The 22,227-nt window shown below is 46.1% G+C and overlaps 1 protein-coding gene across 1 annotated transcript in view; it reads right to left on the bottom strand.

Annotated features, from left to right (window-relative positions):
- Positions 1-22,227, bottom strand: part of GABBR2 (gamma-aminobutyric acid type B receptor subunit 2) — a 426,191-nt gene that overhangs the window by 179,338 nt on the left and 224,626 nt on the right. Inside the window, exons 5-6 of the mRNA XM_017887601.1 lie at positions 15,550-15,615; positions 7,761-7,961 (exon numbers count right to left, since the gene is read on the bottom strand). Coding sequence (XP_017743090.1) covers positions 7,761-7,961; positions 15,550-15,615 — 267 coding nt within the window. The remainder of the gene's footprint in view (positions 1-7,760; positions 7,962-15,549; positions 15,616-22,227) is intronic.

Below are 22,227 nucleotides of genomic sequence, written 5' to 3'. Positions count from 1 at the left end.
AGCCATGTAAGACATGCCTACTTCCCCTTTGCCTTCTGCCATGATTCTAAGTTTCCTGAGGCCTCTCCAGTCATGCTTCCTGTACAGCCTGTGGAACTGTGAGCCAATTAAACCTCTTTTCTTTATAAATTACCCAGTTTCAGGTGTCTCTTTATAACAGTGTGAGAAATGACTAATACGCTCCTTAAATCTGAAGATACTAAAAAAAGCTGTGGAGTTCAAAAGCTCAAAAGCAGGCATCTGAATGGCAGAGGAAGTAAGAAGAATGGTTACATCTGGCAGTGGATATTAACTGGGGTAACACATAAAGGCAGTTTCTGAATTGCTACAAATAGTCTTTTTCTTGACCTGGGTGGTAGTTACATGGGTGCTGTCCTTCAATAAAAACAATTAACTAAATCATAAAAGTAATCCCAATCCTTCCATTGCGCCTCAACTCACATGACCTGGGTTATAAACTCTTCATCAATCTCACTACTCCTTCCTCCTACCCCTAAGGTTCCTATCCTGAAAAGGAAGAGAATTAAAATTTGTTGAGCACCTACTATGTGTTTGCACTTGGTAAGATACTTTCTACTGTATAACCTCATCTAATCCTTACAAATCTGTGAGAGAGATATTATTATCTCCATTTTACAGATGAGAGACAAGCATTTTGCAGATGAGATACACATCACTGTATCACTCTTAGGTTCAGCTGCATTGTAACAGAAAAAACAAATTATCAGTGACTTAAATGAGATGGTTTATTTCTTTCTCATATAAAAGATGTCTGTGGTGAGGCTGGGCAATACAGCTATGACAGTTCCCTGGGTAATAAGGGACCCAGGGTCCTATTTTTATGCTCCACAATCCTAGAATGACGTTTCCTTGTCAAGGTCATCTTGTACCTAATGGTCCAAAACGGCTACTAGAAATCCAGCCATCACATCTACATTCCAGTCAACACAAAGGAGAAAGAAAAAGAAAGGCCATATCCCCCTGTAATAGAGCCTTTCTAGAAGTCCCACATAACACTTCTGCTTATATCTCATTGGCCAGACTTGCAATCCTGGCCATATCTAGCATGGAAGGCTGGGGAATGTATAATATATTTTCCAGTGAGGTGGCAATATACCCGGTTAAAAATCAGAGTTGTGTTATGAACTCTGGTTTGTTGTCTTACAGAACCTAGAAGAGGGTGGGAGAGGTATGCATGTTGGTATAGATGACCAGCCACCTTCCAGAGTCACCCAGTTGGGAAGTGCTGGGGCCATGATTCAAGTCTAGCAGTGGCCCCTCCATGGGCCATTCAGCCTTTTCCTTCTGAGCCCATGCCCCTCTAACATAGCGCCTTCTCCCAGTGTCATGAGTGCCTGGGGGAGTAGCAAGGAATGGGAGCTTTGTGAGGGGTCGGGGAGAGAGCAGTGCTGTGAAGTTGGGCTCTCTGGGGAGTTCTTCTATTTTTCCGCAGCACCTTTCCTTCCTCCACACTAAGCTCAGTGCTTCCCTAAAACTCCAAGTTCTTTGTCCTGGTGCTCACAGCGCAGTGGTAATGAGATGGGTGCAGATTTTCATGGTTCATTGGCTCTAAGTGGAAGGATCACTAGATTTGCTGGATTGAATAAATAATCATGGGTGGTCACAGAAGTTTCTTGCCAGAAAACATTACAAAATCTTCTAAAGGATGGACCTGTGCCTTTGATGGAGGGCTAGGGCTACTCCAGAGGTTGCAGGGTGCTGTGAACAGCTCATCTGGGGCGTTGGCCCAGCACTGGACCTCAGCATGGGCACAGTAACAGGAGAAAAATGTCCCTATTGGAGAGGCTGAGCCATTGCTGGAGAAATCAAGCCAGAATTATAAATGCTCACAAAGGAAACAAACCAAACAGGATTTGAAAAATGGAAGTTGACACTTGAAATCACCAATGTCAAGTCACTTTGCGGGAGTAGAACAGTGATGGGGAGCCTCAATGGGGAGAAAGAGCCAATGTTGGGCCCAAGGCAGGGGTCCAGGGGCTGTCTTCATGAGGTCCCAGAAGACTGAGTTCTGAATGGGTTCAGAAAGCCTGAAGGTCCACGTTCCCAACACAGGACAGTCCAATGGGAAAGGACTGAAGAATGTGTTTCTGGAGGGAGCCCTGACCTTGCTATTCCTCCTACCAGAAAACTCCTGGTGCCAATGAGTGAGCTGGGGACAGCTTGATGCTAGAGATGGGCATACAAAGGAGGGAACCTTGGAGAATGCATCCAGGAGGGGCCACTGTTCTGCCCCTTTCTGTGACTTTGTCTACCAGGAGTCACCTGTATCCTGGGAGATATGACAAGAGCAAGTACAAGAGGACAGGCTGAGCATGGGGAGGGGTTTAACAAATACAACCTGTGCAGGGCTGTGCGAGGATGAAGTGAATAAAGCACTAATTTCAGGTACAAAATATAAAGGGGAGCCAAACATCTCAGTACTCAAGATAAGCATATTTTAGTGTCATGTTGAAAAAATAAAAACTAATGCAAGAAATCCATGATGAACATAACATCAAAAATTTAAATACAGAATCCAACCTTGCACTTGCATGACTTAACATTATAACCATGTCACAGCACTCCACACCATAATTACACAGAGTTAAAGAACTGAGCTGTGAAAGGACCCTAGAAGTTACCTAGCTGAGGCAGGGAACATGACTTGCTGAGGTTGCCGATTAAGTGGTATGAATGCAGGATCCACACCGGATCTCTGGAGTACCACACTCTGTGCTCCCGTGTGTCACTCACCAGCAGAGGCCCACCCACTGAGATGCCACAAAAGAGCTGATTTGGATGTGTCCCTAAGCACACCACAGGTCTAGAGGAGCAGTATGGCAGAGGGGGAAGGGGTGCTGAGTTGGGATTGAGGAGTCCTGGCTTCGAGTCCTAGATCTGCCTCTACCTGCTGGGTGATTGTATTAGATTCATGGGGCTGCCACCAAGTTCCCACACACTGGGTGGCTTAAAACAACAGCAGTTTATTCTCTCACAGTTCTGGAGGCCAGAAGGCTGAAATTCAGGCACTGACAGGTGTATTGGTCCATTCTCACACTGCTATAAAGAACCACCTGAGACAGGGTAATTTATAAAGAAAAGAGGTTCAATTGACTCCCAGCTCTGCATGGATGAGGAGACCTCAGGCAACTTACAATCATGGCAGAAGGGAAAGTATCTTCTTCACAAGGCAGAAGGAAAGAGAGAGAGAGTGAAGGGGGAAGCGCCACACACATTCAAACAACCAGATCTTTTTTTTTTTTTGAGATGTAGTCTCGCTCTGTCACCCAGGCTGGAATGCAGTGGCCAGATTTGGCTCACTGCAAGCTCCGCCTCCCGGGTTTACGCCATTCTCCTGCCTCAGCCTCCCTAGTAGCTGGGACTACAGGCGCCCGCCACCTTGCCCGGCTAGTTTTCTGTATTTTTTCTTTTTAGTAGAGATGGGGTTTCACCATGTTAGCCAGGATGGTCTCGATCTCCTGACCTCGTGATTCACCCGTCTCGGCCTCCCAAAATGCTGGGATTACAGGCTTGAGCCACCACGCCCAGCACAACCAGATCTTATGAGAACTCATTCACTATCACAAGAACAGCAAAGGGGAAATCGCCCCCATGATTCAATCATCTCCCATCAGGTCCCTCCCCTGACACATAGGTAATCCAGGAAACCTCATCATGAGAGCCTGGGTGGGGACACAGAGCCAAACCCCATCATGAAGGTTGGCTCCTAGAAGCTCTAAGAGAGACCTCTCCATTCAATGCCTCTCTCCTAGCTGCTGGTGGCTATCAGTAATCCTCGGTGTTCTCCAGTCTTTGCCTTCTTCTTCACATGGACTTCCTCTCAGTGTGTCAACTCTCCCTCTGCCTTTCTGTCATACAGGACACCTGTCATTGGTTTAGGGCCTACCTAGGTGATCCAGGAAATCTCATCATGAGAACCTTAAGTTTTTTTTTTTTTTTTTTTTTTTTAGATGGAGTCTCACTCTGTCACCCAGGCTGGAGTGCAGTGGCGCGATCTGGGTTCACTGCAAGCTCCACCTCCCGGGTTCACGTCATTCTCCTGCCTCAGGCACCCGCCACCACGCCTGGCTAATTTGTTTTTGTATTTTTTTAGTAGAGAAGGGGTTTCACCACATTAGCCAGGATGGTCTCAATCCCTTGACCTCATGATCTGCCTGCCTCAGCCTCCCAAAGTGCTGGGATTACAGGTGTAAGCCACTGCGCCCGGCTGAGAGCCTTAATTACATCTGCAAAACCCCCCTTTTCCAAACAAGGTCACAGTCCCAGGTTCCAAGGGTTACAATGTGGATATATCTTTTCAGGGGCCACTATTCAACCCACTTTCGTGATCTTGGGATGTCCCTTCCCCTCTCTGGCTCTTAGGTTTTCCATATGTACAATAGTGAGGATGACAGGAACCCATTGGCTTGCTGTGGTTTTACAAGTGTCTGCTTGTTTTCATGGTCATCGATGGATCCCAAAATACAGGCATCAATCACACAGCCAGTGCCATGCCGACCATGGCCCCAAGCAGTTATATATAATGCAAATTCAAATTCAAGAAACATTTCTTGAGTTTCTAGAACTATGTTTGACCATAGACTTCTGAAGGCTGTTTGGAGAAGTTGGCTTGTGGTTAGACCATAAATAGGAATGCTTTATTCAACTCTGGGCCCCACACCCTCTAGAGAGAATGTTCAACAAAAGCAAGTGCAACAAAGGAACAGGCTGAGCATGGGGAGGGGTTTGACAAACACAACCTGTGCAGGGCTGTACCAGGGTGAGGTGAATAAAGCACTAATTTCAGGTGCAAAATTTAAGGGAGAGCCAAAAAATCTCAGTAATTGTGTTAGTCCATTTTCATGCTGCTGACAAAGACATACCTGAGACTGGGTGATTTACAAAAGAAAGAGGTTTAGTGGACTCACAGTTCCAGGTGGCTGGGGAAGCCTCACAATCATGGCAGAAGGTAAAAGGCACATCTCACATGGTGGCAGACAAGAGAAAGGATGAGAGCCTAGCAAAATGAATCTCCCCTTACCAAACAATCAGATCTTGTGAAACTTATTCTCTACCACGAGAACAGTATGGGGGAAACTGTCCCCATGATTTAATTATCTCCCACCGGGTCCCTCCCACAACACATGGAAATTATGGGAGTACAATTCAAGACAAGATTTGGGTGGGGACACAGAGCTAAACCATATCTGTAATCAAGATTAAAAAAATTTTAATGTATTTTAAAAATAAAAATGAATGCAAGAAATCCATGATGAACAAAATATCAGAATTTTAAATAAAGATAGAATCCAACCTTGCACTGGCATGACTCACCTCATTTTCCTCACCCTAATCCCTGTCCTGTGAATCCGGTCTTTATTTAAAATTTTGACAATTTGTTCATCACAGGTTTTTTTTTTTTTAGGGCATTATTTTAAAAATTGCATTAACATAGTTTGTTTAATCTTGATTACTGATGTATCTGGCACCCTTTTAATTTCATGCTTAGTCCCAGCCCCGGACCTGTGAGCTAACAATTGGAAGGACTAGTGTTATTTAGTTTGGAGAAGCAGTGACTCTGTGGTCACTGAAGGACTATGTGGGACAGAGGGGTCAATAGGATCTGAGTAGCTCCAGGGGGAACTAGGGGTAGAAGAATTAAGGGAGAGAATTCCTTTGCTACTGGAAGATCTGAGAATCTGATGGGAAGCTGGACTCCCTAATGTCTAAGAGCAGCTCTGGGACCCACTGATTCCAAGAAGCAAAGAGGCTACAAATTTCCTTGTGTAACTTCAACCGTCTAGTAACTGTGGGGTAATGTAAGAAATGCTTCCTCTTGCTTCAAATGCTTCCATGGGGACAGGGATTGGGCCTCCTGTACTTTTGGAAGCCACCTCAATGGTCCTGTCCCCTCCAGAGGGTGGGCTTAATGAGTGGGTTTCCCAAAACAGTGGGGTGAACAGCCCCAAGGTGTCCCATGCATGGGACAGTGATGGGCAAGAGGTCAGCCTCTTCACCAATCCCAAATAAAAACATTTAGAAAAGGAAAGTCAGTGATCTAGGGGATGTTGTTACAAATGCCAAAACATTTCCTCCAAAATACACTACAAAAAATGATCTTCCTACAATGCACTCCTGTGTACTGCTCACAGCCCTGCACACAGCCCTGCATGGCTCCCACCCTGGCTGAAAGCCACACCCTTAGAACTACACCCAAGGGATGTCCTTCCTGCAGTGTCTCATAGCTCTTATCCTGACAGCCTCACAGATCTCCTGTGCAACCATTTAACTCTTTGGTCTTCCTGAAGCCTCTCCATTTAGTTATTGTACAATCTGCTTTCATGGATATTTTTTTCCCTTAGGTTTTGTGTTTTCCTCAAATTTTATGATTTTTTAGATTAAAATACAGGGTATCCCTGGACCCGAGGATCTTAATAAATTGCAAAATTTGATGCCTTTAAAAATAACACTTACTGAATAAATGAGTTATTTCTGCTCATTATTCATCATCTCAAAAAATGTTATATATGCATTGATTTTGGTATGAAAATATTTCTTTCAACATTTTCTAACCAGGTGCCAGTACGAGCTAAAGCGTTGTTTACAACATACGTCCTAATGATTTGCCATTTCTTGACAAATCGATAAATCATTCATGTAGAGTTGGTTCCAATTGAGATTAAATAATACATAAAATTATATACGTATATTTTTCTTTATTATAAAGCTTTTTCTTGATATAAAATTTGGTCTGTAAGAACCCTGGGGGTTGGGTGAATAATTTAACTATCTGAACACAGAAAAGAATTATGTGCACTGCTGTGTTGAATTTTGGCTGCTGTTCAGAATTGAGAAATGGATGTTACCACCTTTACCAGGGCTATCATCACCTGATCTTTGATAAGACTTACAATGATAGAGAATGGTGTGCTTTGGGAATACTTTACATGTCCTGTATTACTTGGTCCTCGCAATAGCCCTACGAGATAAGCAGGGCAGGAATTAGTAACACCCCTCACGGAAGCATGCAGAGGCCCTGAGGCTGACACACCCTGTCCAAGGTCCTGCTCACAGTCATAACAGCATCGAGGTGCCAGATACCATGCTAGTGGCTTGCACCATCTGCCATCAATCCTCCTGATAACCCCTAGAAGGGGGTTATCACAGATATAGAAGCAGAGATATAGAAGATATAGAAGGGGCATCCCAAGATCATAATAGTGGGCTGAATAGTGGCATCTAAAAAGATATATCCACGCAGATATAGAAGCAGAGGCTTGGAGAACTCAGGTTCAAGGTCACACAGGTGGTAGTGGCAAAGTTGGGGTTTGATGCAGTCTGGCAGCTCTACAGCATGTGTTTCTCAAAGTCTACTTAAGGCGTCTTTCCTCTCCTCCAGGAGAGCACCACCACAACTGAGAATGACATCTTAGGTAAGAGGAGCAGGGGATGAACCTTTGCAGAGTCTAAAGGGCCCTGAAATTGATGCCAGGACTCCATCCATATGTGTATACATAACATGTATACTGTGTTACGTGCTTCACAGTATCCTTACCTCATTTGGTTCTCACAGTTGCCTAGAGAGGTAAGCAGTGGGGGGTTGTACATACCACATTTTACAGGTACAAGAGGCTCAGAGAGGTCAAGCGATTTGCTCAAAGTGACACAGGACAATAAATGTGCACTTTTGGCCAATGTCATCAGACAAGATGATCAAAGGAGGTGGGCTGGAAGGTTGAAATGGGGACCAAGGCACTGACCTTTCCTGAGATGGTCTTGATCTGCTTGGAGCTCAGGGGCTCGAAATCCACACCAATGTAGCCCTCCATGGCAGCAAGCAGATTCTTCCGGAGGCAGCGGGATGAGTTGGCTTCCGTGTGCACCTGCTCCCACCAAGAAGGCTCGTACCAGCCCGGAATGATCCACTGGTATTTACTACCATACATGTTCTCCTCATATGCCTGCAAAAGATGGAATGACTATGAAGGCACCGAGAGTCGCACAGTTCAAGGCTCTGTGCCCTGGAAGATAGGTGGGGAGGAAGGCTTCCTCTTACCAGAGGATTTAGGAAATGTTTAATTACTTGTTTGGTTTCTTCCTTGTTATTTATCAAAGAATCCAAGGTAGTTTATGGATAACATGTATAATAAAATAATAAGTACTGAATAAAAATTAAAACATAAGGGCCCAGAAAAATATAAATTATGTTTCCTGAAGATAGAAGGAACAGAATGTAGACAAGCAGACCAAAGGTTCTAACCATATTCATCATTAAGCTGCAAATTTCACCATGAACTTCCCAGCAGCCCAAGAGAAAAGGGTAACAAGGTTATTTACACAACTCTCATTATCAGTAAGGAGAAAACATACCAGATCTTTGGGGAAACAAAGTATTTTCTAGTCTCTAACCCTAAAAATGTCCCATATGGGGAGGATACTATCAAATCAGCCAGCTTAGTACCAACACAACCTCTACAAGAAAGAGATTTCATAAAGGTAATTTTTGTATAGGTCTTTACTAAAAGCTGAGGCCATGCCTCATTAACATAACCCAGGGGGAACAATTTTAAGGGGCCAAGACAATTTAATCTGAGTATGCAGTTTATATAAGATGCCACTTGGCAAACTGAGAAATCTCTCTGAATCTTTATCCAAAACACAGTGTGTATAAATTCAGGTCCTAAAAAAAGTCCCTTACATTTTCATATCTTACATGGATCTTATTTGATTGTCACTCACATTCACTCTGGGAAGTGGTTTATCATCCTCATTCTAGAGAGGGGAAAACTAAAAATCAGAGAGGGCAAGTAACTTTTCCAAGGTCAAACAGTCAGGGAGAAAAATCAGACCTGGATCTAGGTCTGCTGACTTTAAGGGTACAAAGCTGCAGTGCTTGTTTTCCAAAGAAAAAAAGTCATCAGAAGGTTCTGTGCACCCCTACTTGACTCTAATTCTTATTGTCATTATTTTATATCAGGAAAATATGGTTTTTGATAGCTTTGATTCGAGGAGAAAAGTCCCAGTTTGTAGGACTGTCAGGTTCCATCAAAATTGGGTTCAGAATAAAGTTTCTAAGTGGTGATCATGTTCCCATCAGTAAACAAAATACCCAGAAGTGACTACAGAGAGCAGAGGTGGATGGAAATTTCCACTGTGCATGGTTGGACTGCATGCATTCTCAACTGAAATCTTAAACAATCCTTCCATTCATCCCTGGGGAGCCACCCACATGAGAAGGAGACGTTGGGAAACCATTCATGTCGCCCCCCTTGGCCTACAGCAGGGTTAGTGTGAGAGGACAGGAGGGTGTAGTGAGAGGAGCTTGAGATTGCTCTGGATTCTAGGAAGGTTCTTGCTGCCTTCCTCTTAGGCTCCAGGAGGCTAAAGCGAGGGTCATAAGGGTGGCCAGAGCTACCAACAACTCTTGTATGTTAGAGAAAACTTACCATCAAGTCTAAGAGTCAGAGGGTCACTCCCCTCATCCCAAGTCCAGAGGCTACTCCTCTAAAACTCCCTTAATACCCGAGAAAGTCCAGGCTGCAGTGTGGAGTAACTCACTGGGGTACATGTGAGTTAAAAGATTTGTTCCTTGACTTAAGCTCAGGTCCCCTCTCTGTGGTCTCCACCCATTGGTTCAGGGAAGCATCTGAAGATTAAATAGACATTGCTTAACAAAAGACCCCTTCAACCACCTCAAGGCAGTGATCACGCTGTCTCTTCACTAGACTCCTTCGATGATACAGGACCTTCACTTCCCTCATTTTAGACACTGTACTTCTCATAATGCAACCTCAGATCGCAGTCATTTTTCTAGCAACTACATTGTAATGTTGCCCCAAACAAAACTGTCACGGAAAATACAGAAAACTCTCATATTTTAATGACCTAACAAAATCCCAGCTGAAGAAAAGCAGGCAGTCTCCTGGGCTTCTCTCTAATGAATGGAATTTAGTTCACAGAAATTTTTTGTTTTTAAGAAGAAATGCCAGAGCCTGGCTGGGGACTAGACTTTTGAATAAAAGGGTCACCCTAGTAATCCCAGGTCATTTAATCAATGGCAGAGCCTGTAAGACTTCACAACTCTCATCTTTTACTGACAGAGATCCCATGTGTATTGAGGTCTCATTATGTGTGTGGCCATTTTTATATATGATTTTATTCTCTCAACTACCCTATGAGGTATGCACTATCATCTAAATTTTACAGATGAAATTTTCTCAAAACATATGCTGGTAAGTCAAAGGGACAAGACTCAAAGTCCATTCGTGAAGTTCCCCTCTTAGCAAAACAAAACAAAAAGATTTTTGGAAGTTTTCTCAATCTTATAAGGTTGTGGCAAGGAGACACCTCCACTTATCAGGAAGGTATGTTAAGAATTAATAGATGCAGAGCGGCTGGGCGCGGTGGTTCACGCTTGTAATCCCAGCACTTTGGGAGGCCAAGGTGGACGGATCACTTCAGGTCAGGAGTTCAACACCAGCCTGGCCAACATGGTGAAACCTCGTCTCTACTAAAAAATATGAAAATTAGCCGGGCATGGTGGCACACACCTGTAATTCCAGCTACTCGGGAGGCTGAGGAAGGAGAATCGCTTGAACCTGGGAGGCGGAGGTTGCAGTGAGCTGAGATCGCACCACTGTACTCCGGCCTGAGTGACACAGCGAGACTCTGTCACAAAAAAAAAAAAATAAAAAGAAGACACAGAGCGAGGATATGAAAAGCCCTTCTGATCAGATACAAAGGCAGATTTTCTTCACACATGATAATTAAGACCATGTGATAATTAATTAAGAGGCAGCACTGAGCAGGAAGTTCAGAGCAGAAAATTAGAGCAGCTCTGACAGTTCTTCAACCAGCTACTGTCCTGTTGTAGCTGTTTCTTGCAAGTGAGTTTTCCAGAAAAGAGAAACTTATTCCATCTGGATGATAATACATTTTGTTTAGAACATTAGTCAATTTTGATGAAGACAAAACTTTTTCTAACATAGCTTCTGACCTTTTGGGGAAAAAAAATACAGTCAAACAGCAGAAGATTTTATGCCACATGCCTGCCAGGTAACTCGTGCACACAACTCCTGGAGCCCCACTTTTCCCGTGGACAGACAATGGAAAGCAAAGCCTGCCTCACTGGATTGGTTTAAGAATTAAATGAGATAATTTGTGTATCATGCATGGCAAACACTATGTACAGGAACATTTTAGCTACCTCTTCTCTTTCTCTTCTCCTCTTGGTAACCCATAGTTTCATTCTGAACATCAGTCACTGTTCTGGGCTATGCACAGCAGTACTCTTGGGCTTAGAGGAGACTGCCCAAGCACCCGATGGCCCCAGAGAGTTGTGCTTAGACTTTGGATCCACTTTCCATGGCTTTTTGTCTCCTTTCTAGCTGTCAGGTCTACACTGTCATTTTTCACTATCATCAAGTCCCTCTCCCTCACTCTGAATTTGCTGCTTTTAAACTACTATAGGCTTGGAAAGTAGGGTGCCTGGATTGCTAAGCATATTTGTAGAGCAAAAGTAAGCAGACTTCGAGCGAGGCTCTCCTGCAAGGGAGGTAGACTGGACTTGGATAGATCATCCACTGTCTAATGCAACTGCAGAAATGCCTCCAGGACTCCATTTCAGTATTCCTATGGTCAGAACGGCTGAGGTTGTTGGACACATGAGTTTTAACTAGACACTGGTATGCTTCTCTGTCTCCTCTGCCAGACGGGGAGTTTTGGGAGGGCGGGGCCGTGCCAGTTCTCTCCTGGAGCCCCAGGGCTTTCCACAGGACCTGGTATACAGGGGCTACTCAATCAATGGTTGTGGATTGACTGAATGAATACATTTCTAATTTACTTGGTCACCTTGATTTTTGTTTTCTTTTTTCCTGAGACAGGGTCTGGCTCTGTCACACAGGCTGGAATGCCGTGGCATAATTATGGCTCACTGCAGCCTCGAACTTCTGGGCTCCAGCAATCCTCCCACCTCAGCCTCCTGAGTAGCTGGGACTACAGGCACATGTCACTACGCCCAGCTAATTTTTAAATTTTTTGTAGAGATGAGGTCTTGCCATGCTGCCCAGGCTGGTCTAACTCATGGGCTTAGGCTATCTTCCAGCCTTGGCCTCTCAAAGTGTTGGGATCACAGGCATGAGCCACCACACCTCCATTTTCTCTGCATCTTGTAGAAATGTGGTCTTAGGACCTATGACTGACAAATGGGTACTATTGCGTGAGGGTGGGCCATCCTGAGTTGACACACTTCAGCCCCATGAACCACTTTGGTTCTTACTAGTTGTAGACATGTAGCCATGACACAATTTAAAAAAAAAATCTAATTTCATCATTTAATTAAGTTTCCTTTTGCCTCCTCCACTCCCCATGCAAAAGACATTTCCTTTTATATTAAGGTTTACAACAGTAATAGTAATAAACCCTCGCATCAGTAAGGCAGTTAGCAGCTGGGATGAAGCTTTCCCTTTGGTGGCCTCATTTAAGCCTCTCGACAACTCCATAAAGCAGACGGGGTAGGGATCATTGCTTCCATTTCAGAGATGAGGCAGCTGGGGACCAGAGATGTAAAGCGACCTGATTGAGGTCACACAGCTGGCAGAGCTAAAACCAGAACCCACATTAGAGTGCTTGAGAATTTAGAACAGACCACTGAGGACAGAGGAGAAGACAAAAGCAACATGCCATGCTCATACTGTGCTGATGCCAAAATGAACATTTGCCACAGGGCTATAAATAGGCCTTGCATTTGCTGGAGTCTGCGATCCCATTGGGTGGCAGTTCCGATCTCAAGAACACAGCAACACGCTGTAAAGTTTCCAGGGCAGCATTTGGATGGCAGAGACATGGCTGGCTCCATGTGTCTCTGCTCTGACTCCAATAGGGACAGGAAAGCTCTCTCGGGGGTCTCTGCTCTGAGCGTCTCCTCCCTCTTTCACTTACCAGTCTTGATCCAGCGTGAAAACATTGAACAGTCTCCTTAGGATCTTCTGGGCCTTCCAGAAGAATTCCTTCCTAACCAGACAAGACCATAAGTCCTTGAGGGCAGATTCCATCTAGGAACCAACACGTGGACTCTACACCCAGCCCAAAGCCTCTGAGAAACTCCTTGGAATGGAGCAGCGAGTGAAGACTCTAAGAGTAACCTCATCTCAAAATACCAAAACTAACAAGAGTGAAGAGGAAAATGGGACGAGAAGGTGGCATGGTGTCCCTGTGCCGTGTGGAAGGCAGACAAGCCCGGGGGCTTTGGGTCAAAAGGAAGACAGCCATGCTGTCTGTTCAGAAGCAGAAACCACGGCTGGGAAAGCCACTTGGAAACTCATCCCAGTGCATGGCAGAGTGAGATCACAGTCACACCTGGGCTTTGGTTTGGCTTAAATCGGAACATAAGGCCCATCTATGTTTCTTGCAAACTGGAGGTGGGCAGGGCCTGGTGTGGCATCTTCGCGGATCATTTTTATTAATTTATTTTTTCTGAAGTTACTTGTTTTCCTCATTCGATCAACACCAATCACCCACCATGCACCAGCTCCTTGCAAGGCCCTGGGGATACTGGAGAGGGAACACTGAGTTTCTTCTCTAAAAGAAAGCAGGCTCTCAAATTTGGGCCATTATTTTCCTTTTTAAAGTGGGTTATTTCTGGACCCTAGGTAGTAAGGAGCAAGGTTTTATGAGTTTTGGAGTAAAATTATTAAATCTATTCACTCTATATTTTCTATTTTTCTCATGGTCCTCCTTCAGTTTCAATGTGGAAAGACCTCTTGCTGCTCTCCACTGATAAATAGAACGCTTAACACAATTTTGTGGAACCTACCAGTAAAACTTGCCAGTAAATGGTGGCCCATTCCATCTTTGGACACCTGAGACCCTATATAAACAACCAAAAAAAGATGACTGGTATTTACTGAGGGTTCACTGTACATCAGGTACTATGCAGAGGGTTTTTGCTCAACAATCTTATCAGACAGGTGTTATAATCCTCATTTTACAGATGAGAAAACTGGAGCTCAGAGAGTGTAAATAACATACCCAACTTCAATAATAAGTAGCAGAGCAGGGACTCAAGCCCAAGTTGATTGGCTCCTGAGTGCCAACCTCCATCCAAAATCCCTTGAAAGGTCAGCCTCACATCCTCTCCCTCCTCCCGGCTAAATCAGATGATCGGACAGTTCTCGTTTTGCTCCTGAGCCTTCAAGTTCAAATAACTACACGTGACCACGGCTTCCAGCCACTACTCTGTCCTCGCTCCTTGTCTCTTTTCAATTCCTACACCTGTCCAAAACAGGCCACCAGGAGCTGGGCAGGTCTCCCTCGGTAGGGTCTCTCCAGCAAAGAGCAGAAGGACTACCCTGCCCTGGGTGTAGACATGCAATCTGAGGTCACCTCGGCTCTCTGGCACTGTCCTCACGCTGATGACCTTAGTTACCAGACCCTGCAGTAAACTGGGGGTCATCTGGAATACCCAAAGTCCCTTTTTTTCTCAACACACAGTATTTCTCAGCTATGCCTCTACCACTTGGGCTTAGGCAGCTTTGTCTGTTCTAATATAATATGTTAGGACAATTTACTCTGCTTGGATATAATCAAACATTCCAACCTGTTAAAGTTCTTTGCCCTCAGACTCCGTCATCCAATGTGTTTCATGATTTCTAGAATTCCTATTTATAACCTCATCCACATTACTGACAAAAAGATCAAAGAGGACAGAGATCTGTGGCCCATCACCAGACACTACACCTAGAATGACCTCAGTCTAAAAGGTGAAGCTTATTGGGTAGACAGTGACTCCCCTGTCTAGGCTTTCATTCTGTTGACTTTTCTCCCGACATGATGGGGAGGATTGGGAGCTGGGACATCAAAATGGAAACTGACTTAGCTCCTGTGTTATGTCCCCTACATCTAACTTAAGCTAGAGATCATATGGAGAAAATCTTTTTTTTTTAGAAGCTAGATTAGGGATCAGGTGAACGGGGATGGAGCCTTGGCTCTGCCATGAATTGGCTGAGGGCCCTTGGACAAGCCCCTTTACTCTATGGAGCTCTATTTCCTCATCTGTAAAATGGGAAAATCATAATTGCTTCACATGGTTATTGAAAAGATTAAATGAGATAAGGCATAAAAAGGTCACCTTTGTCACCTGTCACACCCTAGACAGCTGTAAAGGATTCAGGAGTAGAAAATCAATAGTTAATAATTTGTCCCTAACCTAAGACTCTGAGCCCTACCTACAGGGAAGTGGGTCTGAGTCACTTCAGCCTCACCCTGATTTCTGGTATCTCCCTGGCTAAGTTGAGCAGACTTAGAATTAGCCAATGAGGCTTAGACAATGGGTTGGCCTGAGGTCCCTGGTTCCTCGATGACAGTATTGTTCTGAGCCCTGGGGTGTTAGCTCCCTGGAAAGCGGAAAGAACAGTGAACCTAACTCTTCTGCTTCCAGGAACCCAGGCTCCAGTCCTACGATCCCACTCATAGACTGAGCAGGGAGAGGAGTACGGGAAAAAGCTTCATGAACCTCCCCAAAGACACGAATGATACAACTGTTTTACTTACACAACAGAATACTTTTGCTGCCATATTCTGGTCAAACTGGCCAAGGATGATCCGCACATCATTCCCCTGTGGATGGAAGGACACGTCATGAAGGTGAGATGTTCAGCACCCCACAAAGCGTTCAAGGCTGTGACAGACAACATTCCTGTGCCTCTGGCTCTCAGCCCAGAGCTCTGCCTGGGCAGGTGGGCAGAGCAGAACCTCACCCCCAACCCCAGCCCAGCCTGGATTCTCTAGCCCTCTCTTGGGCTGGTTTTCCTTTGGCTCTTGCAATCAGTCTGCCCTGGTCTCATGGGCAAGCCCTAGGGCAATTGTGTACAGGCTGGAGGCTAAAGCTGACTGCTCTCAGGGGCCTTGCAACCTCCCCTGTTCTCCTCCCACCAGGGCAGGCAAACCCTGAGTCCATGCAGGCATCACCTAACCTTCCTCCTCACTTTACATATAGGAAAACTGAGGCCAGATGAGGAGAAAGGAGCTTCTAAGGGCCCCTGGGGAGTTGGTGGCAGAGACAAGACCCCAGTCAACCCCACTCTGCTGCCCTGCCACAGTGTTCTAGCCCTTTCTACCTTCTTAACAGTTAATCCCTCAAGAAATTCCCGGAGTCCACAGTGCTTCCCAATTAAGAGGTTTCAGACTTGCTTTGAGCTTTGTTCGCATCTCAGCTCTACCAACAAACCATGGGTGGCCCCTGGTCGCTCCTTTTCCATCTCAGCCCCAATTTCCTCATCTGTAAAATGAGGATAATGGTAGTACCTTCCTTATCGGATTTCTGGGAAGACTAAGTGAAATAGTCCTTGTAAAGTGCTTAACACAGCGCCTAGCGCATAGCGAGTGTCCAACTTTATTTCTAAGGAAAATCTATTTTTGAAAGCTCTACAAGGGATTACATTCATTATCTCAGGTGGTTAATAGGAAAGTGCACAGTGACCCCTGTGACTCATTCATTCATTCAACAAACAATTACTGAGCATCAGCCAGAGGCTCTCCTGGGTCAGGTAAATGGGGTCTTCGTTGCTTTCTGGGGCATTGGGATCCAGCTGGGTCCTGCCCCAAGGAGAAGAACAGGCTGAAAGAGAATGGGTGGGGCGGCCACCAGGAGACCAGCCAGGCCCTGGCCCACACACCTGCTCCCCATCCCAGCCGCTTCCTGCCCTCCAGAGTGAGGCCCAGCCTTGCAGGTGGTGCCACCTTCCTGCTGTTCATCCATCCCCTCCAGCAGGCCTCATGGCCCTTTGATGCATAAAGTAGAAAAATATGCTTTTAAAGATCAGTTTTTAGCATCTTTCAAAATTGGAAAATGCTGACTGAGAGGCCATTTTACTCATCATGTACTTTAGCAAAATAAAGAAGGCCTGGATTCTAAAATCATCTTTCGTTTGCAAGCAAGAATGGAAAGAAGAGGGGGAAAAAAAACACTGGCTCTGAAAGGACTTTAAAAGATCGTTAACAGAGCAGTGGAAGGAAGGCAAGCCTTTGTCATCACCACGTCTGCAATGCTATAAAAAGTTCTAAGCTGCTTCCGTTCTGTGGACTTGCTTCCAGGCATGCTCCAAGATCTTTCTGCTTGTTTGTTGAAAATTTTTAGCATTTTTTTGCTGCTGATAGTATCTACCCATCCATCCATCCATCCATCCATCCATCCATCCATCCGTCCATCCATCCATCCATCCAGCAAATATCTATTCATCTACTTTGTGCCAAACCCTGTGTTGCTAAACATGGTATGGTAAAAACAGCTTATTAGTTTTTGAAGTCAGAGACCTGGGCTCAAATCACGGCTCCACCTCTGATTAGCTGAAAACTTTGGGTCTTAATCTCCTGGAGCCTCAATTCCTTCATCTCTGAGAAAGGGATAATCCTATGTACCTTGCCCAGTGGTTGTCAGATTCATCATAACGAAACTCACTCACTGGCTTCCATGCTGCTCTCTGCTGGCTGCCCTCCTGCCTCCCTGGCCACTCCTGCTCATAATCCTCATCATCAGCTTCTGACCTTTCTACCCATCCCTAAATGCTGGTGTTCTGTCCTTAGCTCTTTGCTCCCATCACTCTCCCTGGGCCACCTCCTTCATGACCCCAGCCACAACTGTTCTCTGTGTGCCGCGGACTCCAAATCTCTCTCCCCAGCCCCAGTTTTTCTCTAGTTTCCCACCAGACTCTTCCAGTTGGATTCTCTCAGGCACCTCCAACACAACTTGTCCCAACCTGAATCCACCAGCTTTCCCAAGAGGCCCTTTCCTCCTCCTGTGTTTTCCATTTCTGACAATGGTCAGGAACTTGGGAGTCATCTTAGACTCACTCCTCTTCTTCAACCCTCATCCAAGCCATAACCAGAAACTGTTAGTTCTGTCTGCTCAAAACTAGCTCCTTAATCAGCTCCAACCCTCCAGCCCCACTGCCCTGAGTTTGGTCACCATCATTCTTTACTCAGTGAACAGCAACAGCCTCCCTGCATCCTTGCCATGAATCCTGCCCCATTCACCCATCGCCGCAGAGCAGAGGAAGGGTTCATTCCTAGATGATTGTGTGAAATCTGTGCATGGCTTCCTGAGGTTTGCAGATCAAACTCTGAGCTCCTTAGCACATTCAAGATGTGCTAAAGATAAAGATGGTAAAGATCCTATGCAGTCTTTACCAACTGACTTCTGCTCAATTCTCTATCACATTTCTCATATCCTGCCTTGGCAGTGAGTCCTAAAACAGGACTGCCATTCATTCATTCACTCATTCATTTATTTATTCATATTGCCACTCCGCTCCCCACCCATTCTGCAAGTCTATCCCTCCAGAGTGCCCTTCTCTCCCCTCCTACTCACTTTGCCTGCACGGCTGCTACTCATCCTTCCTACCTTAGCCCAGGCTCCTCTGCTCTGAGAAACCATGTCTCTGTCCCATCAGGCTTATGGCCACTTCTTCCTCTGTGAGCCTGGACCACCCTGTGCTTCCCTCCAATATGGCTCAAATCCACTTACTTGCCTGTCTTCCCCACTGAAGTGAGGGTAACTTGACTCATCTCAGTCCCCAGCTCCCAGAACAGGGCACTACACATATGTCAACAAATACGTGTTTAATGCACGATGAAGTGAATTAATCCAGTGTGCAGCATCACGCACAATGCCTGGCCCACACTGCTTATTCAGTCACTAGTAGCCATTATCATCACTGCACTAGTATCTGGCCAGCCCCATGGTCTAGACCCTGGGCTCACCATGTCCACTTCTTGAGTAGACCGAGGGAACTATATCTTCACAGCTGACCTCCTGACCACCTGCTGACAGTTAAATAACCAGCTCTGCCACTTGTGGACCATTTGGTGTCTTCGTTGCTATGACAACCAAGTTGCAAGGACCACTTGGTTCAGTGCTCCTAGGCTGTTAGATTTGGATGGGGCCCATGGGATCACCCATCTAGCTAATCTCTTCCCAGAGAGGTACAAGGCTTTCCCAGGGCTCCACGGAACCAAAATGAAAGCCAGAGCTCTCACTTTGGTGCTCCTTGACCATTAGGGGGCCCTGGAGAAAGATCCTATGCAGAACCAGGTCATGCCTGCTGCAGGAAGCTGTGAACACACACTCTGCTTCTAGATGGTGAGAAAGAGGGGGCAAGATGCTGCCAAGTCTGGGAGGAAGGAGGAGCAGCCCAGAATCCAGGGTTGGGGAGAGGCCAAACAGGGGATGAGGCTGGATGGGGATCTTGGGGGATGCCATAGAGCAGTATAAAGAGTTTGAGGTGCTTCTCAAACTAGAATATGTTCATTCTAGAGCATGAGGAGGTATCCTGAGAGTAGGAAATGCAGAGACACCAGGTTCTTCTCTCTGAAGTAGCAACTTACTGGAAGATTCAGGGGTGAGGGGAAAGGTTTTAGATTTGGGGAATTATAACAGCTTTTCCACACACGTGCACACTCTCATAAAAGTTCCAGAATCATGCTTTTCAATGGTGCATAGCTTGTATCTTTTTCTGAAAGTCCAGAGAGCAGAAAGAAGAAATTTGGGAATAGCAGTAGCCCCTGCTTTCAGCCAAGCCCCCTGCCTCCCTGCCAGGGTATGGGCCCATTCTCTTATGCTGAAAGGGCTTGGGGCAATCTAGGCAGTAGTAGGGGGCAGGGAGGGGTGGCCATAACCATCCCTGAGGATGACAGTGACAGATCAGAGCTGTGATGTCACAAAGGACGTGGCAGAGGGCAGGGTCTGGAAAATCCTGTGCCCTTCCAGGGACTTGGCTGTGTAGGGGCCTTCCTGGAGTGAAAGCAGATGACCTGAGTTGGGGCAGATGAGACGGTCAGGTCTAGGGTTGGAGACCACACATGGAGACCTATGTTCACACCCTCAAGAGGCTACTTCCACAGGAAAGGGGCACAAGTGGAAGGAAACAGCCATGGGAATGCGGTAGGAAAATGGGGAGGGGTGTTCAGCCCAAACCCTCCCTCCCCCCAGTGACAGGATGAGTGAGGGAGAGGCCCACTAAACTCCCTCTGGAGAGGAGTCTAATGTTGCCAACCCTGGGTAGGTTTCCTTTCCTCTTTCTTGACTCTCTCATCCCTCATCTAGAACCACTTTGTCTCTGGGATGCTTAAAGAGAGCTAAACACACACACACGCACACGACACTTAGCAAGGATAATCCAATTCAAAGAACTAGCGTGTACCCCCAGTTTGCAAGCAATCCTAACACCATAAAAATAACAACTCTCGAGCCCTTTCTGAGCTGTTGTGCTAAGCGGTCCGTCAGCCCCACCCTGAGGTGGGCGCTATTTTATACTCACTTTGGAAAGACTCATGAGCAAAGCAGGGTCCAAAGAACACTAGAGCCGGGGCAGATGCACCTCCTTGAGGCTGGTACACCCGCCCTGGCTGCAGTGAGGGTGGGTTGCTGACAGCTCACTCCCTTCTCTGGAGAACTGCCCTCAGCTAAAGGGAGCTTCCTGGCCATGGGAGCCATGCCATGCCCCACACCCCACAGACAGCAGCCAACAACTGACTCACATTGGTGGAAAACTCCAGCCCCCTTGCTGAAAGGCGGGATCAGCTCTGTGGTGCCATCTGTGCTCCAGAGACCCCTGTGGGGCCAGGCTAAACTGGTATCCATCCAAGACAGAGCCCCTCCTGCCTCATCCTGCTTCCCTCCCCTTCTCCTAAGAGTACTCCCTCAAGAAATCACTTTCCCAAGCATCTCAGGCTCTGTTTGTAGGGACTTCAACCTAAGATGCCAGGTCACACAAATAGGAGGTGGTGGCACTGGCCTTGCCCCAGGTGCGTGTCGTCCCAGAGCCTGAGTGATTGACCCTTCACTCCTATCTACTGCCTCCCAGCTGAGGAGGCAAACCCCACTGGGTCTGAGCTGCTGGAGCTCAGCACTCAATCTGCAGCAACAGCTAATCGAGAAAAGTCATGCAGATGTTGAAGTGAAAGGATATAAATGAAAAATGCAATCCTGAGCCACTAAAATCGCTGGTGTGCATTTAAAAGTGCAGGACAGCAGAGGCGAGGAAGATTAGGGACCATGCCCTCTGGCCAGCCTTCCTTGCCTCTGGAGCATGGAATCTTGCAAGGAAGGTCAAGCTCAACCTTGAGCCTCAGCCTGACCTTTGGGTCGTCTGGAATCTCCTGCCACCCATGCATCTGTCTAGAACCCACCCAATGGCATCCTGTTTTCTCAGAGCCTAGCCTTGCAGACTACCTACTGTGCTGGGCTGCTGAAAATTCAAATGTCACAATGCTATATAAAGAGATGAGATGCTATAAATCCTTAAGGCAGCTGAGCTGTTAGAGGCTGGCCATGACCTGGGCCAGCAGGCACTGCCTAAGGCTTCGGAAGCCCAGGCCAGTCCTGTGCCCCAACTGTCTGGCTGCAGACCTGGAGTGGGCCCTAGAAGGTTAGCCTAGAATGTTCTCCAAAGTCCCTCCTGGCTCTGACAAACTGATCCCACACCCAAAATGAGTAGTCTCTTTTATTTAGCTAAAATTTGTCTTATTTAGACCCCATCCCCCACTGGAAATGTCCGTAAAGGTAGAGAAGCACACGCTTCATGCTCAAGGAAGGGAGCGAAGAGGGAGTAGCCCACAGCAGCCCAGTGGAAAGCATGGCATTTCTTTAAAGTTTATTCTTGTATCTTGAAAATTCATGTATATTTAACACTCCAATAATGTATCTATGTCATAAGTTAAAAATAATATCTTTTCGTCTCCACGTCTCTGAGCAAACCTGGCCTGTGAGAAAGATGCACCATGTTTATTCTGCAGCTTTGCGTCCCCTTGGGGTGCCTGTATGAACTTCAGTTTCAGGCAGTCAGGATGGACTCCTGACCTGTGGGGGTGGCAGTTCTCCTCAGGTCTCTCCTATCTGGTTGGGAAAAAGGGAGTCAATTCCCTAAGGACTTGTTTTTGGCCAGAGTCGAGAGGGAGAGCACAGTTCCCACTAGGACTTTCCCACGGAGCAAGGGGAGGGCAGTCCTCTCAAAGCCTATCTTTGTAGTCAACTTATGACAGGCAGAATAATAGCTACATCCTGGCTGGGCACAGTGGCTCATGCCTGTAATCCTGGCACATTAGGAGGCCAAGGCAGGAGAATCACTTGAGCTCAGGAGTTCAAGACCAGTCCGGGAAACATGGAGAAACCCTGTCTCTACAAAAAATAAAAAAATAAATAAATATATATACACTTTTAAAATATATATATTT

Source organism: Rhinopithecus bieti, unplaced genomic scaffold, assembly GCF_001698545.2.
Source record: "Rhinopithecus bieti isolate Rb0 unplaced genomic scaffold, ASM169854v2 scaffold_16773, whole genome shotgun sequence".
In the NCBI taxonomy this organism is placed as follows: Eukaryota; Metazoa; Chordata; class Mammalia; order Primates; family Cercopithecidae; genus Rhinopithecus; species Rhinopithecus bieti.
This window is presented reverse-complemented; position numbering and strand designations above follow the sequence as displayed.